Source organism: Lynx canadensis, chromosome B4 (assembly GCF_007474595.2).
Source record: "Lynx canadensis isolate LIC74 chromosome B4, mLynCan4.pri.v2, whole genome shotgun sequence".
NCBI classification, from domain to species: domain Eukaryota; kingdom Metazoa; phylum Chordata; class Mammalia; order Carnivora; family Felidae; genus Lynx; species Lynx canadensis.
In genome coordinates this window covers 116,401,800-116,428,285 of record NC_044309.1, presented here as the reverse complement: position 1 = coordinate 116,428,285, position 26,486 = coordinate 116,401,800, and the positions used below count along the sequence as shown (strand labels likewise).

The window sequence follows — 26,486 nt, the reverse complement described above, 5'->3', positions numbered from 1 at the left end:
GCGGGGTGTGTGCCCTTTCACAGTGGCAGTGGCTGGAACGCACTGAGACGCCGGGCTGGGGAGATAGGTGGTGACCGCCCTGGGTTGAACGGAGCTGGCTGGCCGCCCCTGGGGAATTGGTACCCTGGCTGAGGCTCCGTGGGAGGTCGGAGGCGGGTCTGCTCCCAGTCTCGGTAACTGGATGACCTGCAGAGGCGTCGTCAGAGGCTCTCTCCTACTTCCATCCCGGCTTTCCTGGGCTGCCCTTGGCCACCGGTTCCTAGCGCGCCGTTTCTAAATTCGGGAGCCTCTTCCGTTCCTCTCCCTCCCCCGTACGGGTCACCTGGTTTCCAGTTAGGGGTTAGCGCAGCCCAGGGTGTGAGGAGGAAAGAAAGTGAGGGACTCTTCAGCCATCCAGTCTCTCAAACGTTTCTCATTCGCTCTAGAAAGGGGAGTGTGGGCTGGAGGGACCGACTGGTGGGTAGAGAGCATCGGCGCACTTGTACCTTCCCTAAGGCTTCTTCCCCTCTGCCCCCAGAGACGCTGGCACACAGTTAAAAAAAAAAAAAAGTTTTAGAATCTTCACCCCAAATCAGTGTGACTCATAGGAGCATCCTTGCTATACTTGAATAGTCATTTCTTTAGGGATATCAAAGTGTTTTTGTCCACCCAATATCTGGCTCCAATCTTTTCTGTACTTATTAGTTCCGAGGCGTTTAAAAGTATTCAGTACTTCCCCGAGGAGCCATTAAAGGTCTAAGGTTTTACTTGAATTCTTAGGAGTACAGGAGTACGCGTGCACCCCTGCCTGCACTTAACACGTGCTCCCCCGACCACAAAGTGAACTTTATTGAACCTTTCCCTTTTCAAACCATGTTATGGCAAAAACATGCAAGCAATCAAGAGGTTGTAAATAAATATCACAAGGCAAGTGTTTCAAGTCAAAAATACTTGTACGGGCAGTATATGATTTTCCCCGAAATGCTTTACAGGTGAGTCATAGCACACTGTGTGTTTGGGTGATCCTGGCCACAAGCAACTGTTGCCCAGCTAATCAGAACAGTGGCAAGCAGAGTCTAGGCATAATGCACATTTGAATTTGACATTTAAAACATATGCCTAAGGAAGCCCTTTCCTTTGGTTGCAGAGGTTATGTGGGGCTGGTGGTTGTCAGTCAGCGTGTGCAATGTCTCTGTTTTAGTCTAAGCTGTCATTTGGCTTCTCCAACAGTACAGTGACAATAGTTCGGAGGTGCTCTCTCTTAAGTAGCAGAAACATTCAATTAGCCAGAATTTAGGGTTTAACGCCCTTTTCCTTCTTTCCTTCTCTGTTTTAACTTTTAAAATAGATGATTTTGCTTAAGGTAGTCATAATTAAAATGACAAACCCAAATTAAAGGATTAAAATATGTAGTCAGGATGTTAATAAGTGGATAATGTTTATCATTTTAAGTAATTTTGAAACATTAAAGTCTGTTGGACCTTTGTTTGGGTGGAAGCACATGTTTCTTTAAGAAGGTGTTTTAGTTCACAGATAATGTTTAAAGGTGCTGTTAGTGGCGGCCAGACTGTACACATTCTCCTGTTAAGCAAACAGGCAACGACTATATAACCTGTCATAGGTTGCAGCACTCAAGAGGCAGAGAGCATGTCAAATAGGCCTTTCTGCCATTTGGCAGTTGAGAGAGGTTTTTTTTTCCCTTAGTTATATTTACTAAATATTAAAAATAGATATTATGCATCTGAGCTTCAGTGATGTCTAGCTTTGCTACCTGAAGTGAGATCCCGTTGGATATGGATTAAGTATCTCCTATTGCTTTTCCTAGGGAATTGGCTCCCTCACATTTTTGGCTTAAAAATATAATAGGATTCCATATTTCCTCCTTAATGTCTTCTAATAAGCATGTTAGATAATGCTAAGGACTTAAATTATATTTGAAAGACTAAATTGGGTGATCTTAAACACACTATTGTTTTTTGGTATTATTTAAGTCATGGCTTCAAAACAAAGAAGTGTGTTTCGAATATAGAGAACATTTAGAAAGCAAAGTACTTAAAAGGTTGAGGCCCATTTTTTTCCCCCAGTGTTTCCATTTCTCTTCCCTTCGCCCTTTATCTGAAATGATTTTTCCCTTTTATGTGAATTTTATAACCAAACATGAAATGTGTGCACACACACATGCACACTCACATGCTTGTATGTATCAATCCAGAACCGTATCCATGCCCAAATTTGGTAGAATTTCCTCTTTACCAAAAGTCTTAAGCTCTTTGGGGGTAACTTGACTGTCGAAGACAGACTAGGGTGACAGAAGAGCTTTCCAGATGGGTTTGTCTTGAATAACATATGCTTTCCCTTCCCTAGGACTGAGTGGAGTAGCTGGAGTGAGTTCCCGCTGTGAAAAAGCCTGCAACCCTCGGATGGGAAATTTGGCTTTAGGGAGAAAACTCTGGGCAGACACCACCTGCGGTCAGAACGCCACTGAGCTGTACTGCTCCTACAGTGAGAACGCTGATCTGACTTGTCGGCAGCCCAAATGTGACAAATGCAATGCCGCCCAGCCTCACGTGGCTCACCTGCCAGCTGCCATGGCAGACTCATCCTTCAGGTTCCCTCGCACGTGGTGGCAGTCCGCTGAGGATGTGCACAGAGAAAAAATCCAGTTAGACCTGGAAGCCGAATTCTACTTCACTCATCTCATTATGGTGTTCAAGTCCCCCAGGCCAGCAGCCATGGTGCTGGACCGCTCCCAGGACTTTGGGAAGACGTGGAAGCCTTACAAGTACTTTGCAACGAACTGCTCGGCTACGTTTGGCTTGGAAGATGATGTTGTCAAGAAGGGAGCGATTTGCACTTCGAGATACTCCAATCCCTTTCCGTGCACTGGAGGAGAGGTAAGAGCACACGTTTAACTCTACACTGTAAGTAAGGTAGAAAAATGTTACCAGCCCACATTTTTTTTAAAGCATGAAGGTATACTTGTAGCAACATGAATGAAATTAGAATTTTTCATGAGCTTTATTTGTCATAAATTATTTCTCACCCTTAGATATGGACGTGTAGTCATTTTCAAGCAGGTTGGCCACTGGCTGGGTTTAAGGTGGAATTCTAAGGTTTTAATTTTTTTTTTAATTTGAAGAAAGCGTAGACACACAACATCCTCACTCGATCTTAGAGGTTTGAAAGGCTAATAATTTCTTCAGTTAGCGGGTCTACTTACTGTGCTTCCGAAGGGGCAAGAGTTACTGAGACTGCCTGTTCCTGGAGTCCACACATGCTGGTATCTTCCTGAAACTGTTAACATAAATAGGAAGTAAATAAAAATAAAGCCAAGGGAGAAAAAAAATCTGTTTGTCAGGATACTTTTGTATAACAAGGGTTTTATTGGTAAGATTACAAGAGTGTATAGTAAACAAATGAAGGTAGTTTCTTTTGAGATATAAAAGTTCTTTTTGGACTCAAAACCGTCTCAGTCTCATTTTGCAAAACAGCTTCCTTAGCTACTAGTCCAATTTCTGTATAGAATGTTTTCTCCTTTTTTCATATTTCCCCTTCCCTAAAGGGGAAACAAGTCTTTTTAATAAGATATACCTAGGAATATATGGATATACCTGGGAAGTTTCCCTCCCCCGTTCCCCAGAGCATTATGAAAACATTTAGAGAACACTAAGTTAAGTGAAAACAAATTAAGAGCATAAAATACCTTCATGAGATCAAGAAATATTGATTCAGGGGCACCTGGATGGCTTATTCAGTTGAGCATCGACTCTTAACTCTTGATTTCAGTTCAGGGCATGGTCTGTCAGTTCCTGGGTTCTAGCCTCACATTGCACTCTGTGCTGACACTGCCGAGCTTGCTTAGGATTCTCCCTCTCCCTCTCTCCCTGCCCCTCCCCCCCTTAATTAAAAAAAAAAAAAACCTTAAAAAAAAAACCCATGATGCTTCTTTTTTTTTTAAAAAAAAGAAAGAAATATTGATTCAGACTGGTATCTGGCTGGTTCAGTAGGTAGCACTCACTCAGGGTCATGAGTTCAAGCCTCACATTGGGTGTAAAGTTTACTTAAAAACTAAAATTAAAATAAAATAAAATTTAATTTAATTTTTAAAATATTGATTCAGAAAAAAGAGAAGAGAGAATATAATCTTTATAATTCTGGTACATATCATGAACACACAGACTAAATAAGTGGTTCTCAACTAGGGGTGATTTTTCCACCAACCCCCCCCCCACCACCAAGCCCCCTCCCAGGGGACATTTGGCAATGTCTGAAGACATTTTTGCTGCAGGGAGGGACACTTACTGGCATGTAGTGGGTGAAGGAAAGGGATGCTGCTACACCTCCTATAGTGCACAAGATAGCACCCCACTCCCACTCCTGACAAAGAATTCTTAGCCCAAAATGTTAATAGCACCAAGGCTGAGGAAGCCTGGACTGGGTGTGAGGCATATGTCCCATGCCTGTAGTACTAATGGCTACAAATACTAAGATAAGCTGCCTTCTAGCAGTGCTTTGTATTACTATTCACAGACTTCCCAGATGATTGCACTTAGTGAACATTTTTCGAGCCCCTACTATGTGCCAGGCACTGTAGTCAGTGTCAGTAATCCTGCCTTTGGTTTGGGGAAAGGGTTGCTTGTGAGGGGCCTAATGAAAAAGCAGGTTTGAGAATTTCTTCTTCCTACTACCATAGACACCTATGGACTTTTGCCTTATTATCCACCTCCTTCTTCTGTGTGATCCCTGCAGACCAGGCCCCGTGCTGCTGGCAGGGGAACCAAGTGGGATGTGGCACAAATAGCCTACAGACTGTGTTTCATTCTTCTTCTCGGTCTCTAAAGCTGGCTTCATATTGTAAACTCGTGTGCACCCTGTCATGATGGACATTTTTAAAGATACCAGACAGGAAAGAAACAGATAAGTTAGACTCATTGTTTTCTTATGTGGAGAACACTTTGTGTTGCAAACAAATGAATGGCTTTGGAAATGATCCACATGCTCATATCGGTTCCCTACATCTCAGTGCTACTGGGCCATGTGTAGCTAGGAAGTAGCAAAAATACGGTTTCAGTAACCAGATGGCAGGCATGCTTGCTTAGCAAATATCACATTAACCGTATTATAATGGCCCAGCAATTACTTAGCGATGACTAAAGTAACATTTATTTAACTTACAGTGGAAGCAAAATCTTCTTTAAAGCCAAACTACTTATTGTCATCAATGGTTATTACATCAAATTTCAAGCAGAGAGAGACTAAAATTTACATTAGATATTTCACCTTTGATCTCCAGTTTTAGTCACCTTTATATCCAGTTAAAAATTGGGGGGTCGGGGCACTTGCGTGGCTCATTTGGTTAAGTGTCCAACCTTATTTCAGCTGAAGTCATGATCTCACGGTTCATGGGATCAAGCTGCACATGGGGCTCTGTGCTGACAGCTCAGATCCTGCTTGAGATTCTCTCTCTCTCCCTCTTTCTCTGTCCCTCCTTGGCATGCTCTCTCTTCCTCTCTCTCAAAATAAATAAATAAACATTAAAAAACTTCTTAAAGTTGTTTTTCATTGTAGCTGTTATTTCAGCAGACTTATAATTCAATGGCAAGAAAAAAAATCAAGGACCATCTGGTTCCCTCTAGAGTGTTTTTGCATATATACTCTAAACCATCATAGAATTTCTTCCTTTCAGAGCACAGGTTTGGGAATGAATCTTTGCCTCCTGAGTTAGAGAGTAGAAGAGAGTCTTCTTCAAAGACAAGGATCAGAGGATGCTTGCCTGGGACTGATTACTGCCTACTTCTCCTGTGTTGCTTTGGAATATGTTAGTACTGAGCTACAAATTAATTTTGCAGTACAGCTCTACATCCCCAATCTCTATCTTTGGAAACTGGCTGATCAGAAAAATAAGCCAATTAACGTGGGGTCAAATAAGTAGTCTTAAATTTCATTTATTGCTTATTTATAATATTATTATAGACCTGGATCTTCCTCCAATCAATATAAGACTTCTGAGGACTTCTCTAGGTATTTTCCTACTACTCAAACTAACATAAATATATCCCAGACTTCATTTTTTTCTATTACTCATTCCAAAATACTTCCTTGGGCTTTTAGGGCCTTAGACCTGTAGCTTCATGTTTAAGATATCAGATACCTCCATCTTTGGAGTTGAAGGCACCAGTCATCTGAAAGAGGGCTTTTAAAAATATAGGCCCCAAAAGCCACCCAGAAGAATACTCTTTAATTCAAGTTAAATCAAAGTTAAATCTGCTACACAGCAACTTCCTAAGTTGGTCAGCAGTTACAATGACTGATTATCTGAAAATGTGTGTCCTTTTCAGGAGAGGAGATTAAGGCTCGGAGGTGATTTACTCAACAACAGTGCATAGTTAGTTATATGGCAGAGGCAGGACTACATCATGAGTCTTCTGACTGTAAGTCTAGTGTTTGTTCCACAAAACTGTTTTCTCTTCATTATTGACCCCCAAGAACTGCTTGCAGAGAGATGTATGCATATCTCTCTTCTCTCGCACTCTCTCACAACCATTTGTTATTCATTTGGATGTGACATGAAGGTTAAAAAGGCATTGCCAAACAGCTTTCTCCTGAGCAGGAATGTCCTCTGAGATGTCAGCAGTGTTTTGGGAATAAAAAGGTTCCATGAGTAAACTAGGTTGGGAAACATTGGGTTTAACAAAATTAACATCTATAAATACATAAATGTTCTCATTAGTGTTCTGTATCCTCAAGTGGGAAATGTAGGATGTGACATTCCCAAACTTATCTGTCCATGGAACCCTCTTTCTGCAGAACTCCAATTACTAGCTTTTGGAACCCCAGAGATCCACAGAGCACAAGTTGGAAAATGCTGGTTTGGAGGTATTAAGTGCTCCCAAAATCCCAGTAAAAGGCACAGATGGGGGAGATGTTGTTCAAGGGGTACAAAGTTTCAGTTATGCAAGATGAATAAATTCTGGAGATACACTGTATAGCAACATGACTATAGTTAACAATACTTAGTTGTGTGCTTGTAATTCGCTAAGAGGGTGTATCTTAAGTGTTCTCACCATACACATGCAAAAAAGTGGTAACTGAGGTGATGGGTATGTTAATTAGCTTGAACATGGTGATTATTTCACAATGTATGGGTATATCAAATCATAAAATCATACTTCTTTTTTTTTTTTTAATTTTTTTTAATGTTTATTTATTTTTTTTTTTCAACGTTTATTTATTTTTGGGACAGAGAGAGACAGAGCATGAACGGGGGAGGGGCAGAGAGAGAGGGAGACACAGAATCGGAAACAGGCTCCAGGCTCTGAGCCATCAGCCCAGAGCCTGACGCAGGGCTCGAACTCACGGACCGCGAGATCGTGACCTGGCTGAAGTCGGACGCTTAACCGACTGCGCCACCCAGGCGCCCCTGTTTATTTATTTTTGAGACAGAGAGAGACAGAGCATGAACGAGGGATGTCAGAGAGAGAGGGAGACACAGAATTTGAAGCAGGCTCCAGGCTCTGAGCTGTCAGCACAGAGCCCGACACGGGGCTCGAACTCACAGACTGTGAGATCGTGACCTGAGCCGAAGTCGGCCGCTTAACCGACTGAGCCACCCAGGCGCCCCAAATCATACTTCTTAAATACACACAATTCTCAATTTTCAAGTATGCCTTGATAATTTTTAAAAAGGCACAGAGAGGCCTGATGCTTGGCATGGTTTGACATCAAGGCTGTATGTCTATTGGGGGTTTAATCTCCTATTTAGTTGTAGCAGCAGGTAATAATAACATTGAAGCTAAAGATGAGAGGTTAATTACGCTTTTTTGGGATTCAAAGAAGCAGCCTCGGATCCCCTCTGGGTACAGAAAATGGAGGGAAGTGAGGAGATGTAGCAAGTCATTTTAGGTTCCAAACAATGAGGCCTCTTGGAACTGGAATTTCAGTTATCACTGTTTAGGAAATTCCAAGTGACCCAAAGTACCTCTAAAGTGATGGAGTTATTATCTCCTTAGAAGTGAGCATTGCTGCCCTCTACTCTTTTAACTCACTGATAGAAGAGCTCTATTCAAAATTGGATAGCAACCAACCAAGCCACACAGATTTTTTTTTTTCCTCCAGGGCATTATGAATATAAAACATTCAAAGGGAGGCAGTGGTACAGAGCAGAAGAAGACTGGTGAAGCACTACGGAAGGATTGTGTCAATCTTACTTGCCTCTGTATCCCCAGCATTTAGCACATTGCTTGGATCATAGTAGGCATTCAGTAAATCTGTGACTGCATAAATGAGCAGGAACAAATGAGTGATATGACTAGGAGAATATCCTTAAATGGCAGGAATTTAAGGGAGGAATGAATACAAGCCTTGCGTAGGGGATAAGATTCAGAAACCCTGGTTAACATGGAAAAGTTCAATTGGTAAAAATATGAGATTAAGTTGTGGTTGGAGAAAGGCAATTAATGAAGGACCTTCAATAATATTTTTTCACCCATTTGTTCATCAAACAATTGGGGGCTATTATATGTCTGATGCCATTCCAAGTGCTGGGGTATGGTGGTGGACCAAAGAGATAAAAGTCCTGGTCCCCATGAAGCTTAGGTGTTGGGGGAGGGGGATGGAGGGAGGATGGAGAACAAATACTTAAGTAAAATACACAGTATGTCAGAGTGTGATAAGTACCAAGGAGAAGATAAAACAGGGTAGAGGATGGGGAGTGCTAACCTGGAAGGCCTGCTCTTTTTGAAACAGGCTGAAGGATTCATGTTTGATGGAATAGTCAATGACAAGAACTCTGAGCTCCTGGCAAGTTTTCCTGAGTGAACAAAATCTGTAATTAAAGGTCCCATTTCTTTCAATCTGTAGATATGGACAGATGAAGTTGTGTATTAAAATGACAAACATTGGCAAGCATCCCTCTTGCTAGTGTTTCTTAGAATGAGAGCATTTGGAAAGGAACCTAAATGTCATCAATGGAAAAACACATGACTGATGAGTAATCTGAAGCCTAAAGAGTTACATGACTTGTCTGTAATTACTCAGCTGAAATCTGTGTTTCCTGACTTTTAGCCCTGTGCTGTTTCCACTATACTAGTTTGAAATTACTTTGTCCTGAGTTAGGTAGTGTGAAAGATACAAAAATGATATACATTCATTTCCTTCACAGTCCTTACAATCCACTGAGTAAGAGATCAAACATGATCATTAATGGACTGATTTACTAAATAGTATGAGATAGTGCATGATTAATTCCCAGATACGTTGTGCAAATAATATGCCTTTCAAAATCTGAGTATTCATTTATCTCTTTGAAGGATGTCTCTTTGGCCATTGAAAAGATTCTACTTCAATACCTTATGGTAAAGTCAGTATGGCACAAGGGTGCAGAAGATGGCAAATTGCTTAATCAGGTTTTTACAGGTATTTACATTTATAATATGCTAAGCAATATTTAGATTTTTAGCTGAAAAGAGAAAGTAATACATGAGTTGGAATGCTTGCTAATCACTACTCTTTGGTTAGCTACTTTACTTGTTTTCTTCAGTCACTGAAATCTGCATGTGACAGTTTTGCAGCAGCAATGGTTATGAGTCATGGTCGCAGCGAATGTCTACTGATGCCTTTCCATGTGCCAGGCATTCTGCAGAATGCACCATATCCCTTAATCTCACAAGAACCCTGTTAGTTGGGTACTAGTATTAACCCCATTTTGCAGACAAAGAAATTGAGACTTAGTGAGTTAGCGTAACTTGGTCAGACTCAAATAAGAAGTGAACCAGCCCATGCCAGAGCTGGGATTATTAGCTTACCTCAAAATTATTTAAATGATTAGGTTTTATTATAACTAAAAAAAATTTTTTAAGTAAACTAAAACTAAATTGCTCTAGTAATTATTAGGTATGATATACAACTTACAGTGTGATTGATAATTTGTAATATGGTACCATGAACTTTGCATAACAATTATTTTTTTACATTAGATAGAAAAATTACATATAACAAGCAGACTGTCTGCACTTAAGGTTACCTAAGATCATTTTAAAAAATATTTATTTATTTATTTAGGTGCAAAAAGGTGTTTAAGCCTGGGTGGCTCAGTTGGTTAAGCATCAGACTCTTGGTTTTGGCTCAGGTCATGATCTCATGGTTCGTGAGTTCAAGCTATGAGTGTGGAGCCTGCTTGGGATTCTCTTTCTCTCCCTGTCTCTTTCTCTGCCCCTTCCCACTCATGCTCACTCTCTGCCTCTCTCAAAATAAATAAACTCTAAAAAAATAAATAAATTAAATAAAATAAGCTATATGGGAATGAGTACCATAGTTTTTTTCAGTACCATTTAATATACTTTTTATTTGATTGGTTGGTTTTGGGTGGTTTGTTTTTACCTAGCTAGTAACTGCTTTAAGTAATTTTTCTAACTAAAGTTAGTCATCCAATGTATTAATGTTTCGCTCTGAAGTATATTCTTAGCTATAATTTTGTTGAACTTCCTTGAAAATAAAATGTTGTATATATTTGTCTAGAGTGCTTTGATTATCCATACCCTGGGGGTACTCCCTTCCTGTAGGGGTGGGGCTAGAGATTAATAGCACTCTTCAAAAAAATAATGCCTTTAGTTTAAAGAAAATCCAGAGAGTAGTTGTTAATTAGAATTATTTAAAGAAGCTACATAAAAATTAAAACAAACCCAGAGATCAAATCAATAAACTTTGATTTATTGATTTCAAAGAGTAGACTTTTCCTCCAAAAATACCTCCTTTCTAGCTATTAAGAAAATCTGTTAGTATCTGTTTGCTTTGCATTTGTTCAATTAGATGGCTTAGCTTTGCCAATGTTTCATTAGAATATTCTGGAAATTTTGAGAAATCAGAATATAAAATGCTGAGTTAGTAATGAAGGATTCACACCGAAAAATTAAGGCCAGACAATGAAGAGCAGAGGAATAGGCACCTGGAGGTCAGGTATATCTGGGCACACAAGAGGTGCTTCTGACCAAGGAATGGAGAACCCTAGAAACCAGAATGGTTGTATTAGGGACTGGGCCTTCTGGAAGATGAGGAACGTGCATCATGACAGAGAATAAAGAAGTTATTGCTTCTGATCAGTAATTAGAAGTATCTGAAAACTCAGTAATAAATGTATCCTCTCCTTCCGCTTCCCCACCCATGCACTCTGTGTCACTCATATGTAACTATAATATCATGTCCCCTATCTCTTCTACTCCTCTAGTGTTCACTTCTTGAGGAACTTTGTCCCATCTATCACTGTATATGCCCTGTGGCTCCCAGTCCCCCAACCTCTGTACCTGGCACATGTCTCTGCAAGGCCTAACTGTCCAAAACACATTTATTGAATTGAATCATACGAAAATAACTATATATAAAATAATAATACCATTTATTAACTATGTTGGATACTACATATCTACTAAGTCCTGATCTTTTCAAAGTAGTCATGATTCATTCATTCTTTCTATGAGTATTTATAAAGTGTCTCCTATGTGCCAGGCACTATTTTAGGAGTTGGGAATACAGAGCAAAAAGTCAAAATTTCCTGTCATTGAGCTTACATTACAAATGTAAGGTGCTAAACAAGGTAAAGTATATAGAATGTTAGACAGTGATCATTTAAAGGAAAGAAAAAAAATAAACCAGGGGAAGGGGCTAGAAAGTGGGGAGGAGGTTTTTAATGTTTAGAAAGAACTCCCGGGGAGAGCCTCACTGAGACTTTTGAATAAGGACCTGAAGGAAAGCAGAAGTGAGCAGTGGACATATCCAGGGAAAGAGCAAAGGCCCCAAAGAAGTGTGCCCAATGCCATCAGGACAGTGAGGAGGCTGACACTGAAGCAGAGGGATGGAGGTGCAGTATAGTATCAGAGGTCAGAGGTCAGAGAGATAATTAGAATGTGGGGCCTTGAAGTAGGTGTCAGGATGGCCCAAATTTACACCTAGATCAGTTAAAGCCTGTTAATTATTTTTGGTATCCCCTTTAATTCTCTAAGTAATCCCAGTTTGGACTATAAATTATTTTAAGTCATTATTATAAAGTCATTGGTTTTTACTTTGAATGATATTGGAAGCCGTTGGAGGTTTTAAGCAGAGGGAAAAAATGATCAATTTATTTTTAATAGGATCACTTTGGCTTATGTGGATTTGTGGGGGGTTTTGTTTGTGTGGTTTTTTTTTTGTTGTTGTTCTTATTGCTGATGTTTTGTTTTGCTTTGCTTGTGTATTAAGAAAGACCAAAGAGGGATGCAAGGAGACTGGCTAGAATGCTGTTGTCATAATTCAGGCTGGGGCACCTGGGTGGCTCAGTCGGTTGAGCGTCCGACTTCGGCTCAGGTCATGATCTCATGGTTTGTGGGTTCGGGCCCACGTCGGGCTCTGTGCTGACAGCTTAGAGCCTGGAGCCTGCTTCGGATTCTGTGTCTCCCTCTCTCTCTGCTTCTCCCCTGCTCACACTCTGTCTTTCTCTCTCAAAGATAAATAAAGATTAAAAATAATTCAGGCTGGATCTGACAGTGCATGGACAGAGGAGAGCAATGGGAATGATGAAAGGTAGTTGAGTTCTGAATTGATTTTATGGCTACAGCCAACAGCATTTGCTGAGAAATTGGATGTAGTGTGTGGGAAAAAGAGAGAATTAAGGATGTTTTTAGCCTGATCACCTAGAAGAATAGAATAGCCATTTACTGAGGTGGAGAAGACTCTTGGGGAGCAGATCTGGAGAGGAGTGCCTGGAGCTCATTTCTGTACACATTACGTATGAGACATCCAAGTAGAGAAGATACTCAGTAGGCAGCTGGATCTGTGAGTTTAGAGTTCAGAGGTCTGGACTAAATGTATAAACTTGGGACTCATCAATATAGAGATGATATTTAAAACCATGAAACTGGATGAGATTGTCAGGGGAAGTGGGTGTGGTTGGAAAAGAGGAAAATCCAAGAACTGTACAGGGGAGGATCAAACTCAGTCCAACTGATGCTGCCATTACCAAAAAACAAACCACTGTTGCCAAACCCGAGGTTTATATGAAGACCAGTCTTGCCAGTCTAGGGGCCCAATGGTTGTTTAACTAAGAAACAGCATGCGTCGAATAACGTTGACTTTCCACAATCAGAACGGTGGGTGCAAATTCTAAAATGACTAGTGTGAGGGAAGGCATATGAGCTGCAACTCTGGGTTATCAAAAGACCAAAATGCATAGGGAAAAGGGAAAGTGCTGGCTGGATAATGAGTAATGATGGAAAAGGGAGAGAGAAGAATACTAACGGAGAAAGATACCTTTGAAAGTACCATGCTAAAAGAGAAATGTTGATCTTAGCGACCTTCAGATTTTAAGGGCCTCATATTCCATTGCATCTTGGCTTATCCAACTCTTCACCCTTTTCTGACTCAAAATTGCAGCTACCAGGGGCGCCTGGGTGGCGCAGTCGGTTAAGCGTCCGACTTCAGCCAGGTCACGATCTCGAGGTCCGTGAGTTCGAGCCCTGCATCGGGCTCTGGGCTGATGGCTCAGAGCCTAGAGCCTGTTTCTGATTCTGTGTCTCCCTCTCTCTGCCCCTCCCCCGTTCATGCTCTGTCTCTCTCTGTCCCAAAAATAAATAAACGTTGAAAAAAAAAAAAAATTGCAGCTACCAGAGTGACTTTTTGGAATGATTATAAAAAAATATTTTTTGAATGCCCCTGGGCCATCACAGTTTTGGAAATGAAATTAAAATTTAGCACTGTACACATTTTTTTTTCTACTTAGGGTGTTGTGAGATTTGGTTTGCAGAATGTGATGGAGGTCATCTACCCAAGGCATGGGAGCTATACAATTATTCCCATTTAAGTACATATGTTTACATTGTCACAGTTTTTAAAATGTGTCATTAATGTTTTAATTAATGTTTAATTTTTTGTTAAGAAGGAAAAGAGAAAGACAACATTTAGAGATTATAGTAGAATGTGCCAGTTTCTGGACCAGGCATTTTGCATATATCTTTCTTTATCTCTAAGGAACAAGCTCTTTTGGCTTGGCTGGTTTGGCTTGTTAAGGAACAAACAAAACAAAACACCAACCCTCTTTCTATATCATATTTCTGTTCTCTCCCTAACCTTCCTGCAAATGATGCCTTTCTAGGCATCAGCTATGTTTGCTGATGTTACTTTACACTTCATAATTACAGTTTCTAAAACAATAAAATAATTGTGAGAAATATTCACATCCTTTCTACATGACATCATGTTCATTTGTGCTAACACTGTATCTTTTGGCTGCCACTAAACAGGGCTTCTAGATTTAAAATTAGATTGGAGAAAATGTAGTCACTCTTTTATATTGTTTAATCTCCATTAAGAATTATTGTTTCCTTTTATTCTAGCCAATCTGATCCTTCTGAAATCTTTGAGGTTTTACATCAATTCCTCTTGTCAGTCAATGCTATCTTTCTCTCATATCCTATGTCCCAACAAATGACCTCTGTCCCTATCTCCATATGAAAGCAAAGGTCAGTGGAGGACACTTAACACCAGTGATCTATCAGAAGAACCCAGGCACCTCACTCCCCAGGAATCCTCATCTTTGTTGTTTCCCATCCTGGCACACTCAAAGGGGAGCAACACTCACCCCTCTGTAACAGTAGCTTCCTCTCTGATGATTCTCAAAGTTCAGGAGAACGTAAGCCCACTGGGGTTCCTTGGGACACAGGGTAGTGAAGAGGTATAGTTTGCAAAAACAAAAACAAAAACAAAATTGCAAGGTGACTGTCAACTCCCACTCCCCAACTTCTTTTCTTCCCATGTGTGCTATCAATTCTGATTTGTAACTTGTGGCCATTTTTCTTTCAAAATGTTCATTTCTTTCCTCAAAGCACCTTGTTTTGTCACATTAGACCACTTCTTTTATGTATTCTCTGGCTCCAAATATGAATTTGTGAAAATGAGCATGACATCTAGCCTGCCCCCATGATTTTCTCTCTGGAATCTTCTATCACTTCTCCCAACTCCATTGCCCCCTTGTGCTCCCCCATCACATTCCAATTCTATTGTTCACTTTCTTGTCCTTCAGCTAGACAGTTGAACTCTACTGGGAAAAATAAAAACATAATTATACTGAGAGATGGCTCTACAAATTTGTTTTCTAGTCTAATTTGGCCCTCAAATTTATCTCAAAATCCTCTTTTCTTCAGCCCTCTTTCATTCCTGTAGTGAATCTTGCAGAGCTTGTCTCCTGTCTCTGAGACCACTCCTCACCCACATTACCACCACCCCCAACCCCCGCTGGCTCTCAGGTACAGAGCTTGCCTCCTACCTCACTGAGAAAATTAAAGTGTGTGTATGGCATCACAGGTTAACCCACAAAGGCCCATCAAGGCGAAAGCTGAGATTCATTCTCGATTCCTTTCTCTCCCTCAGCCAGTAGCAGTCATTTACCAGGTCCAGTTCTGCTCCTGTAGTCTGTCTTGAGTATGCATGCTTCTCTTCATCTATACACAACCATCCTGGTGCAAACTGCCATGATTTCTCATCATGTACATTATTGCAATATTCCTCCAATTGTTCTTGCTGTTCTGTCTTGCTTGCTCTCCAATCTGTTCTGTATGCCACACTCTACAGGGGCTTTTTGAAATCCAAAATGTCACTTCCCTGCTTAAGGAGTCTTTTGTGACTCCCCAGTTCCCCCATACCATAGTCCACATTCTTTAATGTGACACACTAGGCTCTTTCCAAATGCCCCGGCCTTATCTCTCATCACTGCCTCTTCTGCCCTAGCTTCCAACTGTATCTACTGAACTACTTATATTACTCCAAGGTGCCAGGCTCTCTCCTACCCTCTGACCCTTGCACACATGCTTCCTTGTCCTGATGTTCTTCTCTTCTGTTCCCCTCCCCCAGTCCTACCTCTCATTCATTTAACCAAACTGTCGGCCAAATATTTTTTGGATGCATGGTTTGATCCATCCTTAAGAGCTGCTTAAACTTCACCTCTTCCTAAAATTCTGGGTTAAGTGCACTACACGTATGTGTCACACAGGTGCACCCATAGCACATGTTTACCTCTATGACAGCATTTATCACATTGTTTTGTGAACCCCTTAAATCAGCTCAGATCGTACTTTGAGACCAACTATTTAGCATCTAACATGCTGCCTGACATATTAAATTGCTATTTTTCAAGTAAACAGACTCTGAGGCATTAGTATTGTTATTATTATCAGTGATAACTATTTATTGCTTTCTGTGGCTTAAAACATTTGTGTGCAAAGTATCTGGTGTGCAGACACACTAAACAGTATGAGAGATGACTTGTTACATGTCTCCGAAGTTGCTATTTAGGATGACAGATCCTAAGGCAGTTGATTGTTACAATTTCTCAGTAAGGATAATGTCACAGGTACCATGTCTTTCCAAACTCAAACCAGAGGCTGTGTTCCTATCTGTGAAGGCCTGGCACAAATGGAAAGGTACAAATCTGCCACCACCTCTTGGAAAACAGTGAAAGGTGCATCTAAGGTTAACTTGGAGATTTTGTTTAATTTTTCATCAGTATCATTGGAAATGATTGCATAGAGGGCCTCCTAATTATGCTTCTGCTGTGTTTCCAAATGGGCTTCTTCTCACAATGCTATAATGGGTACAAGGGTGGTTGTTTCGTGATTCTAGAAAACAATCACCTCACGGCACTGCCTCTGGACAAACTGTGTAGGTATTTGGTTCTCTTGGGAAACTGAAAAGCTTGTTACTTCTTTTCCCTAAGAATTGCTATTTCAAGTAGGTCAAATCCAACTCACTTGCATTTCTAGAGTTGGGATGAGAAACTAGCTTTGAAGAAAGTTTAAATATTTTCTTTGACAATACAAAAATGCTTAAAAAAAATAAAATGTGGAAGCTATGTCTCTTTCTAGTTGCTTGAATTTCATTGTAGTTAGTATATTCCCACATTGAAAGAGTTTACAGTCTAATTGGGACTTCTGAATAGCTCTCTTTTAAAAGATGAATAACAATTGAAAGGCAGAGAAAGGAGTCCCATGGAAAAGTGCACATGTATAAGGAAAGCCAATCCTCAGAATGGTTAGAGTATGTGGTAGGGTGGGGAATGGGGAAAGTGAGGCATGGGGGAAAGAGGAGGCTGGCCCTGGAGGGTCAGGTCAGATTTACATGGTCTAGTATGTCAATATTTTAGACTCGATCATGTGAGTAGTGGATACCAATCAACACCTCTTCTGGGTAGGGATGGCCTAATCAGAACTGTTTACGAAAGACAACTCAAGGAGCAGTGTGAAACATTCTTGGGCAAAACTTATGAGACTAAACTTAATAGTGATAAATATAAATTCCTCTTTTCAAAAAATCAACTCTACTGCCACCAGAGAGGTGTGACTTCTCAGCGTTCATGTGAAAAAGACCTCAGGGTTTCAGTTGACTGTAATCTCAATGTGAGTCAACAATATATCATTGACTGCCATAAAAGCTAATGCAATCCTAGGCTACATTAATAGAATAAGTTTCAAACAAAGGAGAGAATAGTCCTTCTATTGTGTTTTCTCATCAAAGCATACCTAGAATATTATGTTGAGGTCAAGATACTCCTATTTAGAGAAAGCTGAGCAGAACTGGTAAGAGCAATTAGAAATCTCATTATATAATGAACAATTAACTTAGGATATTTTGCTTATGAGAGAGGATTTATGGATGTTCAGGAATTGCTAGCATTCTTCAGATGTTTGAAGAGGGATTAAATGGACTTTGATGCTTTCAGAAGGCAAGAATATGGCCAAGGAAAGACTTTCTTAAAAACTGGATATATCCAGGAGGCAAAGAGAGTTACCTTGAGTTTCTCATCCCATGAAATGTTTCAGCAAAGGCTGAGTGATCCCCAGTGAGAGATGTTACAGGGAAGATTCATGTACAGATTTGAAGTTTTGTTTCATTACTCTTAGAGTTTCATCCACCTCTGAACACATAGATTATGCCATAGAGTGAGTAAATGACTAAGAAAATCCTTTACATCCTAACTACTCTGATAGCAAGGATCCCTGGATGGGCACTACTTAGCTAGTCACATCAGTCTTCCTGCTAGCTGGGTGGGAGCCCTCAATTTTGGTGTCATCTTTTTGGGGAGGTCTCATTTTTTGCAAAGTGGATGGTCCTTCTTAATCACTGAGCAAAAGGAAGTCACTTAACTGTTAAGAAAAGGGAGGCAAGGGGAAAAGAAATGAGCCCGTACTCCCTGAGTCTCTATTTTATATTCAGAGATGACATTTTATCTGTAGTTTATAATATTACAAGATGCAAGGTGGTAGCACAAATACAGGAGATGGAGTCCCAGGTCTAGTCTGTCACCAGGCTCTGCTGCTTCCATCTCTAAGCTGGTTCTCACCTGCAGTCACCCCTTTAGTTCAAGCTCCCTTATCTCATGCTCGAACCTCTCAATAGCCTCTCTCATTAAGTTAGGGGCCTTAGATTCTTCATTTGCAAACTGAATCAGTGTGAGAAAGAGTAAGATAAGGCATACATAAATGTGTTTTACAAATAGCTAAGTACTATATAAATACTAATTATTAATAATAATATAATTCAATTACTTTGGTAGTGAAGTGGGATTTTAGGACAGTTTATCTAGTCATTTGGCAAATATTGGGGTTCCTACTGTGTGTCTAACACTGGAATAAGCTCTGGGGATAGAGTAGTAAGCAAAAATAGACAAAATGCATTCTTAAGCCTAGGCAATGACTTACACAAAAAATTTAGAATGCAAACCACCTGTAAGTTAGGGACTTCACATATTAACACTGGTCAACTGTCAATGTTTCCAAAAGCACTGAAAGTCTACACTTTTGCTTAATGCTTTTGGAGAGAACATCAGCCTTGGTCATTTAATAGTACATAAAGTGAATATAAAGAATTATATGCTTTTTATTAAAGCAGTGGCCAAGTCATCTTCATAGACAGGCAAAATTAACTGGAAGGAGTTAGATTTAGAGAAAAATGAACTAATCAGATGTACAAAGGACCCTTCATGTCTCTCCATTCCATATTTAGTCTTATATATCTATTGTGACACTATAAATTCTTTTAAAACTATATTATGAACGTCAAGTACAAGATAAGGAACTAAGTTTTTAAAGATATTTTTAGATGGCAGTGTTACAGTAAGACATAAGTATGAGCTTAAAATTTCTTATCAAAACTGAGAAATATGTATCCACCTACACCTTGTTGGTATTTCAGACTCAAGGAGGAATTTCCAAGTGATTCTAGTAAGAGGTTGCTTGGTAGCAGACTCAGAATGAGCAAGCAGTTAGGTTCCTGGCTCTTGTCTAGATTCCCTATTTGAACTTGCCTTTATTTTTTGTTGTTGTTAAGAACATATACTTGTGATTTTGTGTGGCAGGTTTGTTGTTAAGATTAATGATCTTAAAACAATATGTTTTAAAAAGTCTCTCTTGAGGTCCTGTTCAAGTTAAGAAGTTATATTTAAAGGATTATCAATTTAAATTTTATAGCCAGAACTCACACACACCTGTTTACCTAGGACTTTATAAAACATGCACCAGGTGCACATGGAAATTCACAGTCAAGAGTTCAGTGATAAATTATTTCTGCTCCTGTTTAGTTCTCCTTTTTAAAAAGTCCACTCGATAAAGCATTTAGCTACTTCTAGATGGTCTAGAGGTGATGTGAGTGTAATCAGGAGGATATGTTATCTACAGGTCTGGCCCCTGGTACTATCGTCCTCAAAAGCCATTTAAAAAAAATTTTTTTTTAATGTTTATTTATTTTTGAGACAGAGAGAGACAGAGCATGAATGGGGGAGGGTCAGAGAGAGAGGGAGACACAGAATCGGAAGCAGGCTCCAGGCTCTGAGCTGTCAGCACAGAGCCCGACGCGGGGCTCGAACTCACGGACCATGAGATCATGACCTGAGCCGAAGTCGGACGCCCAACCGACTGAGCCACCCAGGCGCCCCCTCAAAAGCCATTTTAATCCCCTGGTCAGTTTCCAGCCAGTCACCTTCATCCCTTCAAATGCTTCTCTCTCTCTCTCTCTCTCTCTCTCTGCCCCGCCCTCCACCTCTCCTCACTCCCTCTCTCTGATGACAAGGAGAAGGGATTCTCCTTTGCTAGGAGCTACTGAACATTTAGAGTGCTGCAGCCTCCCACAACCCTTTTAACCTCAGCCTTACCTGTCAGTTTGCCTGTCAGTTTAGTTGGCATGTAACCAGAAATATTTTTTCATGAACTAATTAATACAATGACAGATGCTATGGAAATATGCAGATATCACAATGTTCTATTCAGATGTAAACGTGATTCTTTCTTCCCTTTCCCCATCCCCCAAAATAATGAACTGGAACTGCAATCTTGCCTCCCTGTTTTACCATGATTGGAGACGGGGGCTCGAGAGGTTACATATACAATATTCTCATTAAGAATTCATTTACTTACTCTCATACCACTGTCTTCACTCATCAATCCCATTTCTTCCCAAACTGCTGTATTGTAAATACTATAAATCTTTTAAAATCTGAATATCCCTTAGATTACAGAAAAAAACCTTTGAAATGCATTTGGATTAAACAAAATAAAATTAGAAAAAAAATCCTCAGAAATTAAGAGTTTAACATCTCAGAGAGGAAAATATTGTCATGTACCTTACACATGTAAATAAAACAAAGGTCATTTGCTACTCAGCCATAGTTTAGAAACTGTGTGATATGAGACACTGCAAATATTTTACCTGGAGAATGAAAGTTAAGTTGATGGCTGGCCTTAAATATTTGAAGGACTTCCTTATTGAAGATAAAATAGACTTATTTTTGTATAGGCCCAAGACCAGTGTTAGAAGTTACAGAGAATAGACCCTAGCTTAACACAGAGGAACTTTTTAATAATTAGAACCATTAAAAAATGAAACATGCTGCTCTATGAGGGTGTGGGGTCTAGCAGAGAATGGACAGGTATCAGCTATTCTAGAGGAATGTCCTGCATTGAGAAATTTGGGTTAAATAGCCGTATGTTCTCTTCTGATTTTTAAAAATGTCAAGCTATCTTCTAGCACCACTTTTTTTTTTTTTTGAGAGACAGAGAAAGAGAGAGAGAGAATGAAAGAGGGTGCAAGTGAGAGGGGGGCAGAGAGAGAGAATCCCAGGAGTGGCAGAGAGAGAGAAAGAGAGAGAGAGAGAGAAGCTCACTCAAAGGGGGGCTTGTGCTCACCAGAAGCAGGGCTCAATCTCACCCGATGTGGGACTCAAACTCATGAACCGTGAGGTCATGGCCTGACCCAAGTCAGAAGCTTAACAACTGAGCCACCTAGGTGCCCCTTCTAGCACCACTTTTGACAGAGCTCAATTTTTAAGAATTAGGGGACAACTGACATCCTATGCATTCTTGATTTTCTTATTCAGTTTTGTATCCAGAGTACCTAGCACAATGCCTGATAGAAAGTGTTCCCTCAGCTAAGCAATGGTGAATTAATAAATGTGAGTCTTTTATCAAAAGGCTTAATGTCACAGAGACCTGGAATTTTATCTTATTTAATCATGGCTTTGTCATCATATAGAAACAAAAATGACACTGATGATGAGAGACACAATTAGGATTTATATTAACAAGCTTGCAGTCTATCCAGGTTGGAAATGCCCTTTTCTTATCTAATGTTTAACAAAGAAATCCTTAAAAACTGAAGTTAGATTTAATTTGTTGTCCTGTTTTGCCTTGAATGTCAGAATTTCTGTTGTGGGCTTTTTGCTCTGTAAGCCCAATGGTTTAAACATCCTGAAAAACCTCTGTTTTTCTAGCTCTTCTCTACCCTACTCCTCAGCAGAAGGAAACGTAGACTAATTTTAAAGAATTTATTGTTTTTGGGGCGCCTGGGTGGCGCAGTCGGTTAAGCGTCCGACTTCAGCCAGGTCACGATCTCACGGTCCGTGAGTTCGAGCCCCGCGTCGGGCTCTGGGCTGATGGCTCAGAGCCTGGAGCCTGTTTCCGATTCTGTGTCTCCCTCTCTCTATGCCCCTCCCCCGTTCATGCTCTGTCTCTCTCTGTCCCAAAAAATAAATAAATGTTGAAAAAAAAATTAAAAAAAAAAGAATTTATTGTTTCCTATTTTATGAATCACATAAATTAGGCCACAAGTCTTTTAGTTGAACTGATGGTAACTCACTACATATAGGTCAAAGTAAAGAAAATAATATATGTTTTTTACTTTTTACCCAATTACTGGTGTTTATTTCTGCAAGTCTCTCCTTCTAATCCAGCTTTTGGTTCTCTTCCTTAATTTAACTCTTGCAACTAATCTTTGTATGTCAGACTGGAATTTATGGGAAAAGGTATATGAGATTCATCTCTACTGGAAAAACTTTTCATGGTAGTGATTAACCCTGTCTTCAAGGTCTCCTACCAGTGAAGGACAAGGTGGCCCAAGGCTACCTGGAACAATAGTAATAGCAAACATTTGTCTGTGGTTTACAGAAGGTTGGGAGGTCCCTTTGAAGTCTATTTGTTTGGTAGCCAGGATCTACCCACCAGGGTAATAGTGTTTAAAGTTTTATATTTTTTTAAATCTTAATCAGGACATTTTGGTTGTCTTGGATGAAAAGTTGAAAGCACAGTGTAGGGTAGGTTTGCATTATGGAAATCCCCCAATAGGCACACACATGTTCAACCAGAAAGCTAGTTTTGAAGTCAAACTAATTGCCAACTGTGGTTTTCTATGGCATCCAGTTAGAAAAGGTGTTTATTTGTAACATTATAATATTTTAACAAAGTGTTTATTTTTAATGTATACATATATGCATTTTAATAAGAAAAATTAATTGAGGGAATAAACAGAAGGGGAAAAACTATTTTAAAGCCTTTAACATGAGAAAAATGGCTGAATGCTTTTGCCCCAATGGATAATTTCATTCGCATTTGGTCTTGTTAGAGTTTAAGAGTTATCTTACTCTTAAGAGAAAAGAAGAAAAGAACTGTGTGTTCATAGAAATGTAGATATAGTTAGGTAGACTCAGAGAATTTCTGGATACTAATAACTGAGTGTTTATGGTTTATCTTTTTTTCTAATGTGACTAGATTTTAGAAGTAAACTGGAGATTCAAGGATGACTCTTTTAGTGCACTTCATTTAAAGGAATATCTCTGTTATCCTGCTGCAGGAAAATTTACTTTTTTTGGCTTTTTTTTTTCATCTTTTGGCTTTTTTACTATATGCATAATTTTACATTCTGCATTAAATTATCTTGATATTACAATTAAGTGACTCAAGCACAGAAGAGTATAAATAGCTTTGTTCTGATCATGTTGAATGATATCAAGGACAAAATGAAATCCTAGGAAATGTTAATTCAGTAAGTGAAATAACCACCCAGAGCTGTTGTAATTTCATCTACTTTGGACAAAAAGGATATCTGCAACACTATAGTTTTTGCTACTTAAATACTCCACTACACCTCCAAATGCAACAGATTATATCAAAGGCAGTTTCATTTGCTCAAGGGAAAAATCTCAAGTAGGATCCTCTACCTTGTAGAAAGGAAAAGGACATGGGTAGAGAAGGAATAAGAAAGTTAAGTATTCAAACTGATCTCCTTAAAATCAGATTAAGTTTTTCCTTTTCTCTCATTTCTGGCATCTCAGAAGTTGCAACATCTTAGACGTTATCAGCTTGAAATGAGATTTCTCCTTCTATTCATGAAGGATTAACTGCTATGGTAATTACCTTCCCACATTAAAAAACTAGAAAACCAGAAAAGACATCTGTTACAATTGTTTTAGACTTTGGACAACAGGCAGCATAAGACTGATCTCTGAGAGAGGGAGAACAAGCATGGCAAGCTGTTTGATTGCCCAGCTTACTAATGGGACATTTCCAAGCCACAGCACAGGAAGGGAAACCAGAGTGGAATGGTCTCACTGAGTTGGGAGACAGAGATCAGTGCTCTAGGAGGCCAAAGCAGCTAGGATCTGTGGGGCAGAATACTGGAGAAGAAGGTGAAGCATAAAGAAAGAAGTCCAGGTCCTGTACAAAGATCTCCTCAAATCTTTGGCTAAATAATGAACCGCATATGCATGAGCTAAAAGTCTATGAGAGTGGGGAAAGAACCTCCAGAAAGTAGTAGCTAGCTGAACAATTCCTAGTATTCCCACAAGACAGGGAATAGTTCATGTTCCTACCATCCAAAGTGGACAGATCTCATAATTCACAGGCACTGTTAGAGTCCTCAGATGACCTTAGTAGTGGGATTACATTAGCTGTAGAATAAAAGCTAGACTGGATTCACCCTAACAAAAATTAAAAACAACCCTCAAAAATATTAAACTGACCCCAAGTAAATTAACTGCATGTCAGAACAAAGTCTAATCCTTCTTAGAGAAATGCATCAAAATCCAGCAACCAACAACATAAAATTCACAATGTCTAATGTTCAATCAAAAATTAACAGGCATGAATATATGACTCCTGACTAGAAGAAAACTCATTTAATAGAAACACACCCAGAAATAACATAGCTTGTAGGTTGAACAGACAAGGGCATTAAAGCAACTATTATAAATATACTCCATATGTTCAGCAAATATGTTGAAAGCAGAAATAGAGGATATAAAAAAGACCCAAGTGGAACTTCCAAAGATGAAAAATGCAATATCTGAAATGAAAATGTACTATGAGGGATTAACAGCAGATTAGATAGTGCAGAAGAAAAGATTAGGCAGAGAAATAGAAATTGCATATTTGTGAAGCACACAAAGAAAAGATAATTGAAGAAAAAGAGCATTGGTAAACCGTGGGGCAATATTGAGGGGTCTAACATTCATGTAACTAAAGTCTAAAAGGAGAAACAAGGGACCAAAAAAAATCTTTAAGGAGAGAGATAGGAGGCAAAATTTCTCCAAACTTGATAGAAACTATAAATCTACAGATCTAAGAAGCTCTACCTCAAACAAAAGAATGATAAAGAAAACAATATCAAAAAAGTTGTCAAGGTGATTCAATGAAGAAAAGATAGTTTTTTTTAACAAATTGGTGCTAGAATAATTGGACATCTATAGGCACAAAAGAAAAAAGAAAAAAAAGAGACCTCAACACTTAGTTCACATCATACAGAAAAATTAACTTGAAGTAGACTATAGACCTAAATGTAAAAGCAGAAAATATAAAACTTCTAGAAGAAAACACAGAATAAAATATTTTTGACTTTGAGTTAAGCAAACGTTTCTTAGATGGCACACAAAAGGTACTAATCATAAAAGTAAAATATTGATAAACTGAATTTCATAAAAATATAAAACTTTTGCTTTTAAGACACTATTAAGAAAATGAAAAGACAAGCCACAGATTGGGAGAAAATATTTGCAAATCGTGTCTCTGAATATGTATTTATATATCAGAATTTATATAGAACTCTTATAACTCGATAAGAAGAAAACAACAAGAAAAAATATGGGCAAAGGATTTGAACAGACACTTCACCAAAGATGTATGTCAAATAAACAGATAAAAGATGCTCAACACCATTAGACAACAGGGAAATGCACATTAAAACCGCAATGAGACGCTGCTTACATTCATTATCAAATATAAAATTAAGAAGACTGACAATACCAAGTATTGGTGAGGATGTATAACAACTAATACTTTCATCATACGTTGCTAGTAGAGATGCAAAATAGTACAATCACCTTAGAAAACAGTCTTGCAGTTTCTGATAAAGTTAAACATGCTCTTACCATACCACCTCGCAATTCCTCTCCTAAATACCCATGAGAAATAACTTATGTTCTCACAATGACTTCTGTGTGAATGTCCATAGCACTTTTATTCATAATAGCTGAAATCTGCAAACAGCCCAAATGTCTATCAACTGATGAATGAATAAACAAACTGCCAAAATTCTTCAATCACTTCTTTCTTGCTTTCATTTCCTTGTCCCCTATTCTTTCTTGAAAGCTCTACAAACTGTCCTTTATTCCATCTAGGCTTTCAAAAGTCTTCTGTGAACCAGCCAACCTCCCAAATATTTTCTCTTCTTTCTTGGTTCCCCAATTGCTTTTGCCACTATTAATTACATTTTTTTCTTTACATTCTTACTTCCTTTGGTTTCTGAAATAATTTTCATTATTTTCCTACATTTCTCACTGATTTTTTTTTTTTATTATTATTTCTGGCTTGTCTCTTTCCTCCTGACTCTAACTATGAGTGGCCCCTAAAGCTTAGCATTTAGTCCTTAGTGTTTGTTCTGATATTCATTTCTTTGCCTCTCACACGTGGCTGTTCTGCCGACCCTGCCCTCACTGCTTCCACTCATGGTTCATGAGATTTATTCTCCTGAAGGGAAGCTCTGATCATTTCAACCCTCTGATCACCTGATTAAGACCTTCAATTATTCTATAACCAAACAAAGTCAGCTGTGATATTATGATAATAATATGGAACTTGGACTCCAATAACCTGAGTTGAAACACTAGCTCTGTCACTCACTAGCTAGGTAACCTTGGACAAGTCAATGAACACCTTCTGAGTGTTTTGGTATCT

The 26,486-nt window shown here is 39.2% G+C and overlaps 1 protein-coding gene across 1 annotated transcript in view; it reads left to right on the top strand.

Moving 5' to 3' along the window:
• Window positions 1-26,486, top strand: part of NTN4 (netrin 4) — a 125,734-nt gene that overhangs the window by 610 nt on the left and 98,638 nt on the right. The window contains 1 exon segment of the mRNA XM_030323432.1: window positions 2,344-2,873. Within this exon segment, the coding sequence (XP_030179292.1) occupies window positions 2,344-2,873 (530 nt within the window).